General features: G+C 48.9%; 1 protein-coding gene across 6 annotated transcripts in view; it reads left to right on the top strand.

The window, feature by feature from the left end:
- The window catches only part of TOP3A (DNA topoisomerase III alpha), a 42,973-nt gene that overhangs the window by 23,004 nt on the left and 1,917 nt on the right, over positions 1 to 18,052 (top strand). For 3 of the 6 annotated variants that reach the window (XM_057500785.1, XM_036893988.2, XM_036893986.2), the window contains 16 exons: positions 236 to 309; positions 1,125 to 1,200; positions 1,930 to 2,038; positions 2,992 to 3,135; positions 3,289 to 3,459; positions 3,707 to 3,807; positions 5,447 to 5,521; positions 6,690 to 6,772; positions 7,687 to 7,894; positions 9,336 to 9,521; positions 9,707 to 9,836; positions 12,239 to 12,352; positions 12,430 to 12,595; positions 13,349 to 13,492; positions 15,431 to 15,553; positions 16,557 to 17,242. In XM_057500785.1, coding sequence (XP_057356768.1) covers positions 236 to 309; positions 1,125 to 1,200; positions 1,930 to 2,038; positions 2,992 to 3,135; positions 3,289 to 3,459; positions 3,707 to 3,807; positions 5,447 to 5,521; positions 6,690 to 6,772; positions 7,687 to 7,894; positions 9,336 to 9,521; positions 9,707 to 9,836; positions 12,239 to 12,352; positions 12,430 to 12,595; positions 13,349 to 13,492; positions 15,431 to 15,553; positions 16,557 to 17,242 — 2,590 coding nt within the window. The remainder of the gene's footprint in view (positions 1 to 235; positions 310 to 1,124; positions 1,201 to 1,929; positions 2,039 to 2,991; positions 3,136 to 3,288; positions 3,460 to 3,706; positions 3,808 to 5,446; positions 5,522 to 6,689; positions 6,773 to 7,686; positions 7,895 to 9,335; positions 9,522 to 9,706; positions 9,837 to 12,238; positions 12,353 to 12,429; positions 12,596 to 13,348; positions 13,493 to 15,430; positions 15,554 to 16,556; positions 17,243 to 18,052) is intronic. The other 3 variants (XM_036893990.2, XM_036893991.2, XM_036893992.2) reach the window with 3 other exon arrangements.

Raw genomic sequence — 18,052 nt, 5'->3', positions numbered from 1 at the left:
ACATTAGGGTCACTCTTAGGGAACAGTCTGTGGATTCTATAGACAATGATACCTGTCATTATAATATACAGAATATTTTCACCGCTCTAAAAATCCTCCTATTCATTTCTCCCTCTCTTGCCCCACAACCTGTTTTTTGTTTTTCAATAGAATTTTCTCCCTTCAATTTGAATTGAACTGAAGTTCTCCCTTCTGTAACTGCTAAAAGACTAACTCAAATTTTGTTACCATTTAGAATGTTACCATGATAATGACTTCAGTTTCTGGACATTTGCTGGCTCATGATTTCCAGATGCAGTTTCGTAAATGGTCAGTACAATTCCCAGGAGAACTTTCTGATTATTATAACAAGTTGTGAAATATTATGGGAGTTTTGAAGTGTATTGATGTTACTGCATAACTTGATACTAAGATGATTGTCATAGTCTGTTTGGGCTGCTATAACAAAACACCACAGACTGGGTGGCTTATAAACAGCAGAAATTAATTTTTCCTAGTTACAGAGGCTGGAAGGAGTAGATCAGGGTGCCAGCATGGTCAGGTGAGGGCCATCTTCCACGTTGTAGGCTGCTCACTGTGTCCTCCATGGTGGAAGGGAGCTAGGGAGCTCTGGGGGGACCCTCTCTTATAAGGGCACTAATCCCATTCATGAGGCACCACCCTCAGGACCTAATCACCTTCCCAAGGCCCCACCTCTGAACACCATCACATTGGTGTTAGGGTTCTGATGTGAGTTTGGGGTGGGGGACACAAACCATAAGAGATGATAGAAGTGACCTAGGATTCACTGAACCATTGTGAACTTTTATGGTAGAATAAACAGCCGCTTTGAGGTGTGTTCCCCTAAAATAGTCACTCATTGGATTACATTTATCCTATCGCAAATATGCATGAAAGGGTTCCAGAATTTCTTCCTAGCAGCTCCTGTTAATTTTCATGGCAAATAGAATGTTCATTGTGCAGAGGACCATAGCCTTGCTTTAATATTCTGGCACTTTCCTATGGGGCTTTTTCTGTTAGGGATCCATCCATGAGTGTACTGGAGCAGTTTTTTCCTCATTAAAATGGAGGACTTTCCATCATGTGCTGAGGTAGGATTTTTTGTATTTTCATTTCTTTTTTAGGCAGAGCTGCAACCCTCTTGTCCTCTTTGAAGCAAAAATTGAAAAGTACTGTCCAGAGAATTTTGTGGACATCAAGGTAGGATCTTTCAGAAGACATATAGCACTGGAGTTGAACAAGTCCAGTACAAAATAATTGAACTGAGTGATTTCCATGTTTTGAATTACATTAGAATTTGGCGATAATGTTTTCCACCAAACTTAGTTCCATGATTTAAAAAGTTACTCCAACCCATTGTATAAATAAGGTCTTTTACATAGTGGCCAAGGGACTAAGGTGAGCCTTTTTATGAATAGTAGTTGTTTAAATAAACCCTGAGAATAAGCATTATAAATTATTAATTCCAGCTCCACCCCTGGTTGGAATAAGGAGATGACATGGACGCCATGGCCATCGGGCAGTGTGGTGTGAACTCCAGGCAGTCATGGCGCCTAGAGTGAGTTCAGTGCTAAGATGAAACTCATTTAAAGGTTAATTTTTAAAACCAGCACGTAATTAGAACCACTAGCATCATACTTGTGTAGTAGAGCTGAATTTTAATTTTCATACTGGTGCAGTTGTGGTAAACCTGCAGTCTTTAGAAGCTCCTTTGTGTGTCTGTGAGTCAAAACTGGGGGATTATACTAATGACCTCCCCATCCTTAGAGCTGCGAACAGTTTCCTCAGATTCCTTTTTCTCACCAAGTCGGCACACTCCACGAACACGAACACAGGAAAGCCGAGTCAGCTCTCTTCAGAGTGGGGCTGGTGCTGAGTGATTGCTCTGCGGGTTGTGCTCTCACTACTCTTTTCCACTGGGAACTTCAGAAAACCCTGGAACGAGAGACACGGCAGTGCCAGGCCCTGGTGATCTGGACCGACTGTGATAGAGAAGGCGAAAACATCGGGTTTGAGATTATCCACGTTTGCAAGGCTGGTAAGTGATGCCATTTCTGAGCTTCTGTATTTGGGGACCAGTGAGTAGGTAGGCCTCCTGTTCATATGTGTGAGGGGACGTGGCTGAGTTCCTCCCCACATACTCTGGGAGCCTCACGTCCTCTGGGAAGTCAGGCCGACATGATGCAGTTCCTAGGGCTGCATGAGGACTAAATGAGCTAAGAGTGGTGTAGACCTTGCAGCTCAGGACGTGCTATGTGTTAAGTCCAAGAAAAGTCCCTTGAGAGCAGGGACTGTATATTCTATTTTTTAAAATTACATATTGAGTAATTAAGATGAGTACATACATGCCATATGTAAAGTACAAACAGTAGTTTTAGAATGTCCTGTTTCTCTTTTTATCTCCTGTATTCTTTTTATAATGCCTGAACACTAATAAATGTTGGAGTGAATTTAAATGGCTTAAGAGAGTGAATGGTTTTAGGTAATTTACAGGAACGATGCACAGGCCATTCTCATGCCTCAGTGCAGGGTTGCTATTTTCCCTAAGTGTTTTTGTGTTGAAAGCTATAATAACTCTGTGAATTTAAATATATTAACTTTCAGGAACAATGTATATGTCCTGTATTATTTCCATTACAGGACATGAAACTACCCCATAGGACTCTTTTAACTGACTTTTTTTTCTTCTCCTTCAAGGTCTAAGAAAGCAAGTGAGGTTCAGATCTTGAGAGGCTCCCCAACAGTATAGCTGAAATTTACTTTAAGAGCTAAATTTCACTTCTCTATTGTTTCTGACAACACTAAGTTTAGTAGTTACAGTGCAGTTTCCCTCTTGGGTGGCGTGCTATTAGCTTAGCCTAATCAGAAAATTGGGTGCCTCCCAACTTCTCAAACTGGTTTACCTTTCATTCGAGGTGGTTTAAGAAAGGCAGGCCCTTTTTGATGAGAGGGCAATGTGATTTGACTGTGGCCTCGGTAACTGTTCCACAGTGAAGCCTAGTCTGCAGGTGTTGAGAGCCCGTTTCTCTGAAATCACCCCCCGAGCCGTCAGGGCGGCTTGTGAGAACCTGACCGAGCCCGATCGGAGAGTGAGTGACGCTGTGGATGTGAGGCAGGAGCTGGACCTGCGGATTGGTGAGTAGCTGGACGGAGTCCGGGGATCCACCCGGCACATGGGGTGCTCGGTTTGGAATCAAAATGGGGTCCGTGTATAAATGTGTGTGCTTAGTTTTGGTCTTGTAGCCATCACTTTCTCAGTCCTTCCTTCCATCCGTCCTCACTTCCTAGGAGCTGCCTTCACAAGGTTCCAGACCCTGAGGCTTCAGAAGATTTTTCCTGAGGTTTTGGCAGAGCAGCTGATCAGTTATGGCAGCTGCCAGTTCCCAACACTGGGCTTTGTGGTGGAGAGGTTCAAAGCCATTCAGGCTTTTGTGCCTGAAATCTTCCACAAAATTAAAGGTAAGCCTGGGGGCATTGTTATGGTTTGGAACCCAGAACCGTCAGTGGTGCTAATTGTGAATTTTTTACTCATGTCCCTTCACTCCATCCGATTTTGATACTCAGAATCTGCTTCAAATTTCCTCAGTGGTTTGCAAACCCTTCTAGTTCATATTCCTTTGAACTTCCACTATGACAGAGCTCCCATGTGCCGTATCCCATGGCTTTTCTGAGTCATGGCCTTCCTGTGTGTGTCTCTCTGATGTAGTGACTCATGACCACAAAGATGGTGTCGTCGAATTCAACTGGAAAAGGCATCGTCTCTTTAACCACACAGCTTGTCTTGTCCTATACCAGCTGTGTATGGAGGTAAGAAATGCTTTGAATCCTGATGACAGGAACACCGTTCTGCAGTTTCTCAAGCCACTCCTCTCCTGGCAGAGGTGATCTTGTCCCGTTTTCCCTGTGAATGGCAGCTTTCCGTTTGCATCTCAGGACATCACTTTTGGGGGATGTTAAGACTAGAACTCCGTGAAAATAACACTAAAAAATGTGGGAGGAAGAGACCTGTAGAACTTTTAGATAAAATCGGAAATTTTAAGAAATACATAATTACAATCCCTCGCAGAAGCATAATGGCTGTTACCAGAGATTAATAAGGATCAGCAGACCTGTCTGGATCACAGACTCCTAGCGCTGGAAGCATCTAGTCCAGCTCCCTCTGCCATTGATCAGAGGAGGAAATCTAGAGAGATGAAAGTCACAAACAATTTCATAAATTCATAGAAGCCAGGAAGTAAAAGTAGGGTAAAGGAATGGTGAGACCTGGGGGAAATATGTGTCAGTAGATAGAGCAGCACACAAAGGACCACGATTGGCTAAGGCCCCAGGCGGCCCAGCTCTACCCTCAGACCACCTGCCTGCTTTGTGATGCCATTCCGTTCCTTTTAGTCATCACGTAATTGCCCGTGTTAACCCAGGGCTGCCTGCAGGGGTGCTAAGTCGGATTCAGAGAGGCTTCCTTGGTTGAGACAGATGTGCTCTTGCCATAGCCTGAGGCAGCTTCACTGCAGATCTGTAGCTATTGAGCATCTGCTACAGTGCCAGAAATGCTGCGTGTTAATGTCATTTTATTTAGTCCTGCTAGTGCCAGAGGGGTGGGGATGCTTGTCCCCATTTTACAGATGAGGAAGCTAGAGAAGGTTAAGAAACTTGTTTGCAGACACTAGAGCTAGTTGGGCAGAGGAGGGGCTGGGTCCCAGGAGCTGGCTCTCCAACTCCTTCAGCTGACCACTCTGCCTCCCAGGAGTCACCCTGACTGCCTGATGCTCCACCCTTTGACCCCAGAGGGCCCATTACCACCTGGCATGTCTGTGACACTGCACAATTATCTGTTCAGTACAACAAAGACCTCCCTTCTTCCTGCTTTATGGGGATGTGGTGCAGGAAAACATGGCAGGTGGGGTACTGTGAGCTCCTTGTGAAGAGCACCTGGTCATAGTCTGTTTGCAGGGAGAAATTTGGATTTTGATGTATAAATATTCTTGTTAACAAACCACTGAAGTTGAGTTCTTTGTCCAGTTACGGTCTCTGAAAAGTGTGAAATTGGTTTTAAGATAGCATTCTCTAGCTTGTACTGTGTAATTTCCCCTATCTTTAACTCTGTATTATCCTGGATTTAAAAAATAAAGTAACACCATGCATGTACAGATAGGAAACTATACTTAGTATAGTATATATAGTAGAGATGTGTAGGCTGTAATGTTTCTAGGCTCTGGAGGAGGCACCTCAGGGCTTTCAAGATTGCCCCTTGGTGTCTTGGTTTGAGCGGGATGGTGGTGATGGTGTCCATCACTGTGTGCTGACGAGATGTGGGGTACACTCATGGCCTGGAGCAGGGGCTCACTGGTGGTGAGCATGATCTGGAATGGTGAGCAGGGGCTGGCAGAAAAGCTGGAGAGGACACACCCATAGGTTAATGTGGCCTCTGCTCTTCCTGGCTTTCTAGGATCCCAGGGCAACAGTGGTGGAGGTCAGGTCTAAGCCAAAGAGCAAGTGGAGGCCTCAAGCTTTGGACACTGTGGTACGTTCTGGATGACTGCACCAGCCTCTGTGGAGCTCTAACTTGTGTTGGGACCAGGGTTCTGCGGTTCTGCTGCTGATGGTGGCCCAGGGGCAGGAAGCATCACCCTTTACAGGGCCATGCAGGAAAGTGCTTGGGAAACAGAAACTCCAGAACATGGGCTGTGTGCCTCTTGGTGCTCTTCTTTCAAGTTAGAAAATGCAGTGTAACTGCTTTATGTGGTGTTTGGGAAACAAAAATAGGAAAACAAATCAGCCATCGCTTGTCATCCTTAGGTAATCACCAGTATAACCTGGGTGTCTTCTCTTCCTATTTTTTTTGTACTGTATTTTTTACATCAGTATAATTGGAATAGCTTGTTTTTTCCACCCAAGCATGATTTTTGGTTTCTGCAGGATCCGTATAAACATTGTTTTAAATATCTGCTTTATGAGCCTACCTAGGAACAGGGCTTCTCAAAGTTTTAGCTCCCAAAAAGAGCTACCCCATAGGACACAGGCAGTAAACCACATTAGAGTGCCCCTTCCCAGTCACTACTTTGAAAAACTCAGTGTAATTACTGTTGAGACTAACTCAGGGGTTGAGAAGCTGCAGGGACTTGTGGGCAGTGACTTGTTCATCTCAGGTGTGCCACCTTGGGGGGTGCAGGGGTGCAGGGCTGGCAAGGGGTATTGCGGCTTGGTTCCCTATAGAAGGCCTAAGTTCCTGTGCCTCACTGGCTGAATATACTTCGCCATGGAGCCAACAGCATTGTCGGTTTGTCACCAAGGGGAAAAGACAGCCGATTATCTCCCAGAAGTCCTTGAAGAACGGTATTCGTTGTCCAGCAGTAGTTACTAGGGCTCAGTGTTCCCAAAGTGTGGTTCTCAGACTGCCTGGGCTAGAATTCGTATATTAGATTGCTTGTTAAAAAATGCTGATTTCCGGTCTCTGTCCCACGCCTCATCAGAATGCCTAGTGTCCGGAATGTGCTTGCTTCCGCATGTCCATCTGAGCCCCAGGGCTGGGATCTGGCAGGTCGGGTAATCTTTCTCTGGCACATGGTTCCTCCCTCTGTGAGACAGCATCTAGAGTGACAGGGGCCGGACATTCCTGACAGTGGGTTGCATGGCTGCGGCATGCCCTCTGACTTGTTACACCCTAACATACCTGTTGACACATTTAACAGGAGCTTGAGAAACTGGCTTCTCGAAAACTGAGAATAAATGCTAAGGAAACCATGAGGATTGCAGAAAAGCTCTACACTCAAGGGTAAATATTCCACATTTGGGAATGAAATCTTGATCAGGATGAAATATTTTAGAAATAGAATTTACGGGAAAACAAACTGTCGATAGCATCTTGAGCTCTGAAGTAGAATTTTGACATTGACTTTTCTGATATGGGACGGGCATTTCTAAATCACTTACTTCCTAAAGTAAAAGCCCATAGAGTAAATTCACATCCCACTCTTAATACCTTAGCAGCGCCCCCAGGGCCCTGTCAGGTGGCTGGCAGCACCTCGGGGTGTTTGCCATCGTGAGTCATCCTGCCTGGGTCATGAGCACCTCTGCACTGTCCAGTGACAGCGTGGGCCACACTGACAGTGTGGCCACCACTTGCCACAGAGGACTGTTGAGCACTTGAAGTTTGGGTTGTCCAAGTTGGGACATGCTGTAAGAATAGAATATATACTGGGTTTTGAAGACATGTAGAAAAAAGAATGACCGATCTTATTAATAATATTTAAGTGGCTAACAGACAGTTTAGGTTACACACGGGGTCCACATTTAGTTTACTGAGCAGCATCACTCTTTCTCTACTTTAGGAAAGCTGTTGAAGGGCACACTGTTGTACCTGTCAAGGCCACGGGGTCATTCTGTTGACTGACAGTAGGTCAGGCCACACAGCTGCTGGCCGGCTCAGCTATAGGAGGCGTGTCCTGCTCTGGGCTGCCCCACTCGGTTATCCTTGGCCTCTGAGTGTTGTCCTAGCAGGAGAATCTGCTGCTTCTCACTCCTTGGGTGTCACACCTTAGACTTTTTCTCAGGGTACGTGACCTGGTTGCCATCACTTGACGTGGTTAGATCAGGTGGTTACTGCAGGTGTGACCAGGTGTTTTCCACCTAATTCAGTTGTTCATAGTTGTAGCAATTTCTTTTTCTGTTTGTTTGCCTTTGTTTTAGGTACATCAGCTATCCCCGAACTGAGACAAACATTTACCCCAGGGACTTAAACCTGACAGCACTGGTGGAGCAGCAGACCTCGGATCCACGCTGGGGGGCCTTTGCCCAGAGCATTCTAGAGCAGTGTGGCCCCACTCCACGCAATGGGAACAAGTCTGACCAAGCTCACCCTCCCATCCACCCCACCAAATACACCAGTAGCTTGCAGGTTGGTTTCCCTGACTGCTGCCTGCCGGAACCCAGAGGGAGGTGAGGGGTTAGTAGGATTTGAATTTATTCTGTAGGCTCTTATTTTAAGAATAAATCATTTTGAAATATTTCTTCCATTTGAGATGTCAGTGTCAAAACTCTCCTACTTCACAATATTCCTCGTGGCCCCCATGAGAGACTCTGCAGTGGGCTGTGCTCCATCCAGCGCCCTTCCCCACTCTGGCAGTTACCTCCACTGCTTTGCTGAGCCCTCCACACACAGACTGGGCGGTCCACCCCCAGTGAGCTGTTGCCCAGCCCTCACAGAACCACACACAACTGCATGGCCTTTTCAGTGCCTTGTCAAGTGAAGAATCCTGTCTATCCTCCCAAGGCTAGATGGTTTCCATTGCTGTCCTGAAACTTAGCCCTGCCCTCCTGTCATACTCCAGTCCCCACAGGGTTTTCATCCCAGCCATCTTGAGTCTCTCCTGCTTCAGTCATTTCTATGGCTGGGGAATGCACTCTGCGAGGGCTGGAGCTGGACAGGCCTCTTCGACACCTGTAGGCTTATCACTAGCTAAGTAAACTTTGCCTTCTTTTTTCTTTTAAAAACATATATTGTTCCTTTTTATTTTAAAAGTGAGACACGATCATTTTAGACAGTTTAAAAAATATAGAAAAAAAAATATAGAAAAAAATTACCTGTAATCTCCTCCTCTACAGAGAAATAGCTTTTTTCTATGTATCTATGTAATATTCTTAATAAAATTCTACCTTTAAATAGCTCTGTAAGCTAGTTTTTTCCGTTTTGTGTTATCATTTCCCCATATGCTAAAATATTGTGAAGTATGATATTTAATGGTTGCATAGATGTACCATAATGTATTTTGCCGAATCTGTTTTTGAAAGATTAACTTATTGATACATGATCTACTGCGGTTCACATTTGCATACATAAATTTTGTTTGAATGTCTGTTCCTTTGAATACATTCTTAACGGAGAATTATGGATATGAGTATGAACATTTAATAGGCTTTTGCTAGATTGAGCCTCACCGAATTCTTGATTATTTAATTGGTAGAGAATAACTGGGAACCCTGACTTACGAGGTTGATCTAAGGCTGCAGGCACATCTCAGCTCTACCAGCCTTATGTACAAGGGCTCTCTGGTAGCTTCTTGTGCTTTTACCTTGTTTTCTGCTTAGGTTGGGTTATATCAGAAGAATCACTTCTCATTCTTAAGGGCAAGATGCCTGCCATGCTTACCACTGCCTGGTTGGAGTAGTGAAGTTTTTCAGGCTAAACCCCACAGCCTGGAGAGGACTTGCCTGCACAAGGGACTGCCAGACTGGTGTGCCCTGCTCTGTGCCTAAACCAGGCCAAACTATCAGTGATGCTGAGATCTTGAGAGGTGATACTCTGGAGGGTGTTTCAGACTCTCTTCTTTTCTCCATAGGGAGATGAACAGCGACTGTATGAGTTTATTGTTCGCCATTTCCTAGCCTGCTGCTCCCGGGATGCTCAGGGCCAGGAGACCACTGTAGAGATCGACATTGCTCAGGAACGCTTCGTGGCCCATGGCCTCTTGATTCTGGCCCGCAACTACCTGGATGTGTACCCATATGATCACTGGAGTGACAAGGTGATGAATCGTAGATCCAGTTAGAGCTCAGAATCCATGTTTCACCCCATGAACCTCAGGGAGCAGGGATGACAGTTGTGCCCTTGACCCTAGTGCCGGCTTATGGAGCTGGACCAACAGAAGTTGTCCTTTGTCTGAGTGCCACGGCAGGATGATCTGACTGATGCTCTTGCTGCTCTCTGCAGACCCTCCCTGTCTATGAGAGAGGCTCCTGCTTTCAGCCCAGCACTGTGGAGATGGTGGACGGGGAGACCAGCCCACCCCAGCTGCTCACTGAAGCCGACCTCATCGCCCTCATGGAAAAGCATGGCATTGGTCAGTAGCTTGTCAGGGTACCTAGCAGCTTGTGAGCACCCCACATTGCCAGGCACAGTTTCTCTTCTGATCTGTTTGACAACTTTAATGTGGGTATTACATTTTTGAGTCCCCCTTATAGCTGAAGTGAGGCTTAGAGAAGTGAAGGACTTCTCTGGGGTCACAAAGTGTGTGCATTATTAAAGCCTGGGCATGAATAACTCCACAGCTGATGCTCCTCACCACTGCTCTGCACCACCCACAAGGACATGGACGCTCCCTGTAACTCCGAGGTCTCCATTGGGAGCACCCTGACCAGGGCCTGTCCACTGACTCACTATTTTTGGCCCATGTGGATTTATTTTTGTTTTATTTTGAACATGGTACCAACACTGAAAACTCGAGCGATCCCTCCTAGTCTCTCATCTTCATCTTTTGAAGTGTCAGGGTGTCTGTAGCACAAGCCTGCACTCCCACGTGGAAACGGCTGGGTGGGTTTGAGTGGCAGCTCTCCTCTAGGCAGGTGTGTTCTCTATGCTTACACTTGGCTTCGCTCACCTGCTCCTTACATGCTGGGCCCCTGTGGAGTCCAAGTTGGCAACCCTGCTATTAGCCATGGGTGGCCATATTCTTAGCTTTTGTTAAAGCACTTTCCATAACTGGGAGTCAGAAATTAGGTTAAAAAAAAAAAGTGGACCAGAATTCTTTTTCCCAATTAAATCCCATGGCCCAGGCTTTACAGGTGGGTCCCTTGTGACTGATCTGCTGCCCCCTTGTTAGTTTTCATCCAGCTCTAAAGGCCACCTCTGGCAAAGCTAGTCCAGAAGGGCCAGCAGCATGATGGGGAGGGCAGTAGACGGAGGGGGCACAGGAGTCACTGGGTATGTGGGAAGCAAGCCGTTGCCCCTGGGCCACAGCACCCTCACCACAAAGTTCACTGTCAGTTCTGTGGCTCAGGATGAAGTGTTCCCACCTGGAGCCCGCTGGCCACGCTGTGCTACCCAGAAAGCCTGTAGGCTGGCGTAAAATTAGAGGTAGTTCACCCACCAGGAATTCTTCATTAAAAACTTGAGGCCCACAAGAGCTAGACCTACTCGTCCCTTTCAGGTCTCATTGAGCAGAAGAAACAAACCAAACCCCAGTGAAATGCATCGTGGTGAGTCCTGCAGGGGCAAGCAGGAGCCCACAGTAAGAATTGCCGATGAATGAAGACAAGCCCAGCACAGGCAGGGTCTGAAGGACAGGCAGGGACAGGAAGAGCACTTGCAGGGACAGGTGGTGGGGCGCTCAGGAGGGGGTCATGGAAGGTGAGGCCTGAAAGGCGACCTGAGCCTGACTCTTTGTCTGGCACACTGGACTGGGGAGCTTGCATGTTGGCCTGTGGTCAGCAGAGTCAGAGATTTGTAAGGGAAGGAGCAACAGAGCTACATTTTTTTTTTAATGTTAACAGCTTTTATTGAGTCAAAATTCACATTCCACACAATTCACTGATTTAAGATGTGCAATTCAATGTTTAGTGTATTTACAAAATTGTGCAGCCATATCCAGAGTTCATTTTAAAACAGTTTCATCAGCTTGCACAGAATGCCCCATCAGCAGGCACTCCCAACCCCTCCGTCCAGTCCCCCAGCCCTAGGCTGCCACTGTCTGTCTAACTCAGTAGACTCTCCCAGTTTAGGTGTTTCCTGTAAAAGGGGTCACACACGTGGCCTTTTGGAGTTGGCCTCTTTGAGCACGTTTCCAGGGTCCATCCATCCTATCAGCCTACCTGAGAACTCCATTCTTTTCTGTTACTGGATACTCTTCCCTTGTGTGAATTCACCTCCAGCCAATGGGCATTTAGGTTGTGTCCATTTTTTGGCTGCCATTCATGTGGACGTGTTTTCAGCTCTCTTGGGCATCTACCTAGTGGTGGAATCGTTGGGTCATATCCTCTTGAGGCGCCTCTGGACCACTTTGCACAGTCCCCCAGCCGTGAATGCAGGCTGTTTCTCCACGTCCTCGCCAGTGCTTACCGTCTGTCTCATTGTTTGTACCCATCCCAGTGGTTATAAAGTAGTAGTTTTTATGGTTTGATTTGCATTCTCTGATGGCAGGGCTCCATTTTAAAAGACCCCTTTGGCCACAGCATAAAGAATGGGTTGGCTGGAAGAAGAGATCAGTAATGAGGAGACAGGGGGTGCTGTAATGACAGCCTGGGATGATGGGGCTCCGGCCACAGTTCTGTCCTGTGAAGGTGTTTCAGAGCTAGGATGGGAGAGCTTTAGCGAGTAAGGGGAAGGGGGAGGCGCTGTTGAGATATCTGTGCGGGCAGATGTGAATGGGGGTGTCCTACTGAGAAAAGGGTGTCTAGGTGGAAGGAAGTGCCCACAGGACACTGGGACATGTCTGGATTAACCTGAGTAACCAGGAGTGGCTTTCAGGGACTGATGCCACTCACGCGGAGCACATCGAGACAATCAAAGCCCGGATGTATGTTGGGCTCACCCCGGACAAGCGGTTTCTCCCCGGACACCTGGGCATGGGCCTTGTGGAAGGTGAGGAGGGAGCTCACAGCGGCAGCTGGGGAGACTGTCGTCCTGGCTGTTACAGAACGCTGCTTTTGGCCCTGCAGGTTATGACTCCATGGGCTATGAGATGTCCAAGCCTGACCTCCGGGCTGAGCTGGAAGCTGATCTGAAGCTCATCTGTGAGGGGAAGAAAGACAAATTGCTGGTTCTAAGGCAGCAAGTCCAGAAATACAAGCAGGTTTTCATTGAAGCAGTGGCTAAAGCTAAGAAGTGAGTGCCAGGCCTGTCCACCTTTGCTCACGCTCACGAAGCTCAGCCACCCTGGCTGTGACATTTCCATAAGAAGTGGGAGCCTGTGGGGTGATTGAGCAAAAACCAGGGGGTGACTCCTCGTGACCTGTGTCTTTCAGGTGTCCTTGTTGCCAGGTAGGGCATCCACATATAGCTTCTCCCTGAGGTCTTCCTCCTGAGATTTGTTTGTTCCTTTTCCTAGAGCTTTGTCAGTCTAGAAACAATCCCAAGAAATACCTTGGTCCAGTTATTATGGGTTAATGGCCTGAGAAATGCCATTCTCTTGATTTTAATTTTGCTTGAATTAGTAGGCAACAACAATTTCCTGTCAGTCCACCCAGGTGCTCGTGGATAACCATTCTCTGGCCTGTTTGGAGGTGGCCATTTACCAAGTAGCATGGGTGCAGTTTGCTGGGAGACATGTGTTCTACCCCAGGCCAGTTTTGAAAAGAAGTGCATGCGCTAGTCTAAACTTAAACCCAGATACGCTCCTGCGCGTGTGCATGGACCCTGTGTGCTTTCATTTGATGTGGTGCCAGGGACACGGTACGAAGTGCCTGACTGTGGCTGGAGCCCTCCTGGTTGCTGCCTGGAGCCAGGGCTGCCTGGCCAGCACAGTACTCTCTGCCCTGTTCTCTGTGTCGGGCCTGTGCTGGCAAGCCAGCTGGCTCCCCAGGTCACAGCCCTGTTGTGGGCACATAAGAATGCTGTGACTGCTTTCCCGTTTGCCAGACTGGATGAGGCCTTGTCGCAGTACTTCGGGGAAGGGACAAAGGTGGCCCAGCAAGAAGCCATCTACCCAACCACGCCAGAGCCCATCAGGAAGTGTCCGCAGTGCAGCAGAGACATGGTCCTCAAGACCAGGAAGAACGGCAGGTCAGTGCCCAGTTGTCCCACCTCCGCTTGCTCCACGCCTGCAGCATTGGCTGGGCAGCTCCCTGCAGAGCCCTGCTGCTCCGTGTCTGTGTCGTTATCTGAAGCAGGCCTGCTGTGGCCCACCTCTGGACCCGGTGCTGGAGATGGGCAGCCAGCTGGGACCTGGCCTTGCGGGTGTGAAGGGCTGTGGGATGCAAAGGGGACTGGGTGACAGCAGGGCTTGTATCCTTTGTGGGTAGGACGTCACTTGCCCAGTGTGTAGAGAATGGTGGAAGAAGCATGAGCTTTGGTCCAGGTGGGGTCTGGGTTCAAATCCCACTTCTGCCACATAGAAGCTTTGTGCCCCAAAGCAGGTTTCCTAACCACTGTGAGCCCCCGTTTCCTCTCCCATAAACTTAGGGTAGTAGCTTTCACTTCACAGAGCTGTGTCAACAGTATAACACACAGCCTGATATGTTGGCACTGATAATAGTACTGCCCTTATCTCTTAGTTTGGGCTCTGGGTTGGTTCTGAGTGTCTCAGGTCCCTTTTCATCTTCAGGGCAGTAGTTCAGAGTGGGCAGCTTAACCCACGGCTCAGGTGGCCTGGCCTGGCCTAGCTATCCAAGCCAGCCCTTGGCCACTGGGGAAGCTCACAGGAGGAGTGGTGAGCAGAGGGGCAGCCATCATTTACTGTGAGCCATTCCTGGGGCCTGCATGATGTAAAGCGCTCAGCAGACATTATTTTACTCAATTCCATAACCCCCCACAGGCAGGCGTTTGCTATCCCGCTTCTCTAAGGAGTGAAGACAGGCTTAGCGCTGAGGCAGCTCACCCACAGTGGGCAGCCCTGGGCAGCAGGAAAGGCAGAGTGTGAACCCAAGCCCGCAAGGCCCCTCCCCCCTTGGCTGGCTCCCTCGCACCATCTCGTGCTCCCTCTGTCCTGCTGCATGAGCAGGCAGTCACCCCGACTCCTCACCCAACCGTCTCTGCCCTGGCCTGGGTGAGGAGAAGGCTGACCTGGTTCTCAGAAACTAGAGGATAGTGGGCTAACCTGACAGAAGGGGGCAAGGTTTGGATTGCACACAGGTGTGTACTCTGGTGCCGTTGAAGGCCTAGCCATGTGCTCGGTGTTCGTAAGTAAGTGCTTCATATGCTGGTGGGGGTCTTCCTTGGCCAGCAGTGGGTAAATGGTTTGGTGGCCACTGGAACATAAGAGGAGGGGATACTTGGTTTGCATTTGCTCTGGGGTCTGCAAGTCCCCAGGGAGGGCTGGTGATTGTCCTGTGGAGTTTACCACTCTGGGGGTATTGGGTGCCTTCCACTGAGTTTATAGATTTGCTGTTTGAAAAATTGGGGTTTGTGGTTTGTTTGTTTGTTTTTCCCAGTCTAGCCATACCCAGGCACACTCAAAGGACATTTCGCATGTCCATCCCTAAGGTAACTGGAAGGCACCAAGAAGCATAGGCTCTTTCCTCTGGTGCTGGGCTCCCAGTCCCCATGGCCAGCTGACCGCACGTGCATCCTGGGGTGGGTCTCCAGACTGCTCCGTGCCTCAGTATGCACCAGTGTAAACTGAGGGCTCTGATGGTCCCACTCAGAGCCCCCGGGACTGTGGTGAGGAGGAAGTTGGGGACGGCACTCAGCACAGGCCTGAGCAGAGCCCCGAGAACTGGCCTCACTGTGGCCTGGGTGTGGGTAGATGAGTTGGGGTTTTTTGTTTGTTTGTTTGTTTTCAGTAAAAAGCAGAGTCACAGTAGCTCTTCATTTCTTTAGGGGAGTGGGTAACTTTTCTGAGTCACTCAGCATCTGTGACTATTACCAATTAAGTGTCTTCTGGAAAAATGAATGTCATCTTTAATCAGCTGAAGAAAAGTTTCCTTGCCAAATGGGCAACAGCCTAGGCATATTTCCTGTGATCTGGGGTTCCTGCCTGACCCTGCTCCCTGTGCTCCCCAGGTTCTACCTCAGCTGTGTGAATTTCCCAGACTGTCGATCAGCTCTGTGGTTCCCCAACTCCGTGCTGGAGGCCAGCAGGGATGGGAGTGTGTGTCCAGTGTGTCAGCCACATCCTGTGTACAGGTGAGCCGGGCACCGAGTCAGCTGAAGAGGGCACAGGAGTTAACCTCCAGGGCCTTTAATCCCTGAGCACCTGGGGCGGGGCCTTTGACTGCACTCAGCAGCAGCGGGGTCACGGTCCTCTATTGACCATGCCCCCCCGTCACCACGTGTGTTCATGTGGAAGCCAGCCCTGACCCTGGCGAGGGTTCCTGGGCTGGCTCTGGAGGAACCCTCTTTGCATCCAGAAGAACCCTGAAGGCATCCTTTCCCTGCCCTTTCTGGGTAGATTGCCACGTGGCGCTTAAGAAAGTATTCCTATACCAAATCCATATTTCTGGCTCCTCCCAGAAGCCTAGAGCCCTCATACAGAACTGGCCCTCAAACCTTTTGTTCATGGGATCTTTTACACTCTTAAAAGTTACTGAGGAACCCAAAGAGCTTTCCTTGTGGGTTACATATATCAGTATTTACCATATTCTAAATTAAAGCAGAGACATCTTAGTAATTTGTTTATAACAAATGCATTGCATACAAGCAAATAACATGTTTTTAGAATAAAGTATATTCTCCAAAGCAAAAAAATAAGAATGCATTGTTTTCCATCTTGACTAACATCTGGCTTAATCAAAGACAGTTGGAATCTCCCATCTGCTTCCTCAGTCTGCTGAATTTGTTGCACGTGCTATAGCCTCTGGAAAAGTCTAGTGCACATACATGGGAGAATGATAGCTGAACAGATGCAGCCTCTTAGTGTGGTTATCAAAGAGTTTCAACCTTAGCTTGAAGGCCCAGGAGCACCAGAGGCCCAAGACCACTGGCCCTGGGAAACCTTTGAGAGGCTTCTGTATTTTGGGGATTATTGGGGTGTCAGATCTGCTCTCCCTCCCCTCTGCACTCTGACACCTGGAGGGGCTGGCGGTTGGGCATGGGCTTGCAGGGCAGTGCAGGAGAGGGTGCCCTTTGGATCAGAGAAAGGACTCTTGCACCTTTTGTTAATGTTTTTTCTCATCTCTGGCCTCACTAGGTTGAAGTTGAAGTTTAAACGTGGTAGCCTTCCCCCAACCATGCCTCTGGAGTTTGTTGGCTGTATTGGTGGATGTGATGAGACCCTGAGGGAGATCTTGGACCTACGATTTTCACAAGGTCCCCCGAGAGCTGGCCAGACAGTCAGCCAACCCTCTGGCTACCTGCAGGCCAGCCAGTCCCTAAACAGGATGGACAACTGCCAGCCTCCTGACACTGGGCCAACTGGGCCCTCAAGTGCTCTGGCCCAGATTCTGCCACCGCCCACTGCCGCTGGGGAAAGCAACTCTGTGACCTGCAACTGTGGCCAGGAGGCCCTGCTGCTCACTGTTCGGAAGGAGGGTCCCAACCAGGGCCGGCAGTTCTATAAATGCAATGGAGGCAACTGCAACTTCTTCCTGTGGGCTGACAGCAGCCCCCCAGAAGCAGGGGGGCTGCCTCCCTCAGCATCAAGGCCCCCTGGGGGCTCAGTGGGACATCAGCCAGGCTCAAGGAACCCCCCGGGTGGGTTTGGCAGCTCTGGTGATGACAGGGGTGGTGGCATGTCCTGCCTGTGCAGCCAGCCCACTGTCACACGGACAGTGCAGAAGGACGGGCCCAACAAGGGACGCCAGTTCCACACATGTGCCAAGCCGAGAGAGCATCAGTGTGGCTTCTTCCAGTGGGTGGATGAGAACATGGCCCCAGGTGAGGCGGTCACGGGGCTCTGTCCCTACAGCAGCATCGTGTGGGAACAGCTCCTGCAGCGGTTCAGGGGCAGGCGCTGCGTGCAGATCCCTGCAGCAGGGGTCAGGAGGGGTGTGCAGTGTGCCTTGCTCCTGTTTCCTCATGGTCACTTTCAGCAAGGTAACAAACGACACAGTGTTCATTCCAAATTAAAGGGTGGCAGCCATTAACTGAGGAGCTGCCATGTGCCTGGCCCTGTGCTACATGGCTGTATATGTATCTTCATCAGGTAAGTGGTGTAACCTCGGTTTCATGAATAAGGAAGTTGAGGCCCAGACATATGAACTGGCTTGTTTAGGTCACCCAGCAGCACAGCCCTGTCTCCTCTAGATCATCTGCAGTCTCATTTCTTAAGATGAAGAAACTGGCCCAGACGATACCTGGGAACGTGCCCAGGGTGTCACAGCTTGGGCTGTTGACCCAGAAATGGTTATGGGGAGAATTGCAATCCGGACATTGCGCACAAGCTAGATAATGTCCTTAAAGGCACTTTGAAATGGTCCCGTCCACCCCTGTACACAGCAGAAGCTTAATACCTGGGAATGGCTGAGAGCCTCGTGGGAGCTTTGTGGTCTGGCAGCTGGGTCCAAAGCCCAGCCATGGCTTGAACAGATGAGTCAGACTCAGTTTCCTCCTTAAGATGGGCACCTCCCACCTTTTTAGGGTTCCTCTTTTATGAAGGAATTTGGTTAGTCAGACTGATTCTAGTGGGTCACCAGCTCTGCATGTACAGAAAGAGCCCAGAAGGCTTGGTAAAGGCGTGGGGCTGGC

The sequence above is a fragment of the Manis pentadactyla genome, chromosome 4, assembly GCF_030020395.1.
Source record: "Manis pentadactyla isolate mManPen7 chromosome 4, mManPen7.hap1, whole genome shotgun sequence".
In the NCBI taxonomy this organism is placed as follows: domain Eukaryota; kingdom Metazoa; phylum Chordata; class Mammalia; order Pholidota; family Manidae; genus Manis; species Manis pentadactyla.
The sequence above is the reverse complement of the archived record's forward strand: the minus strand, read 5'-3'. Positions and strand labels throughout refer to the sequence as shown.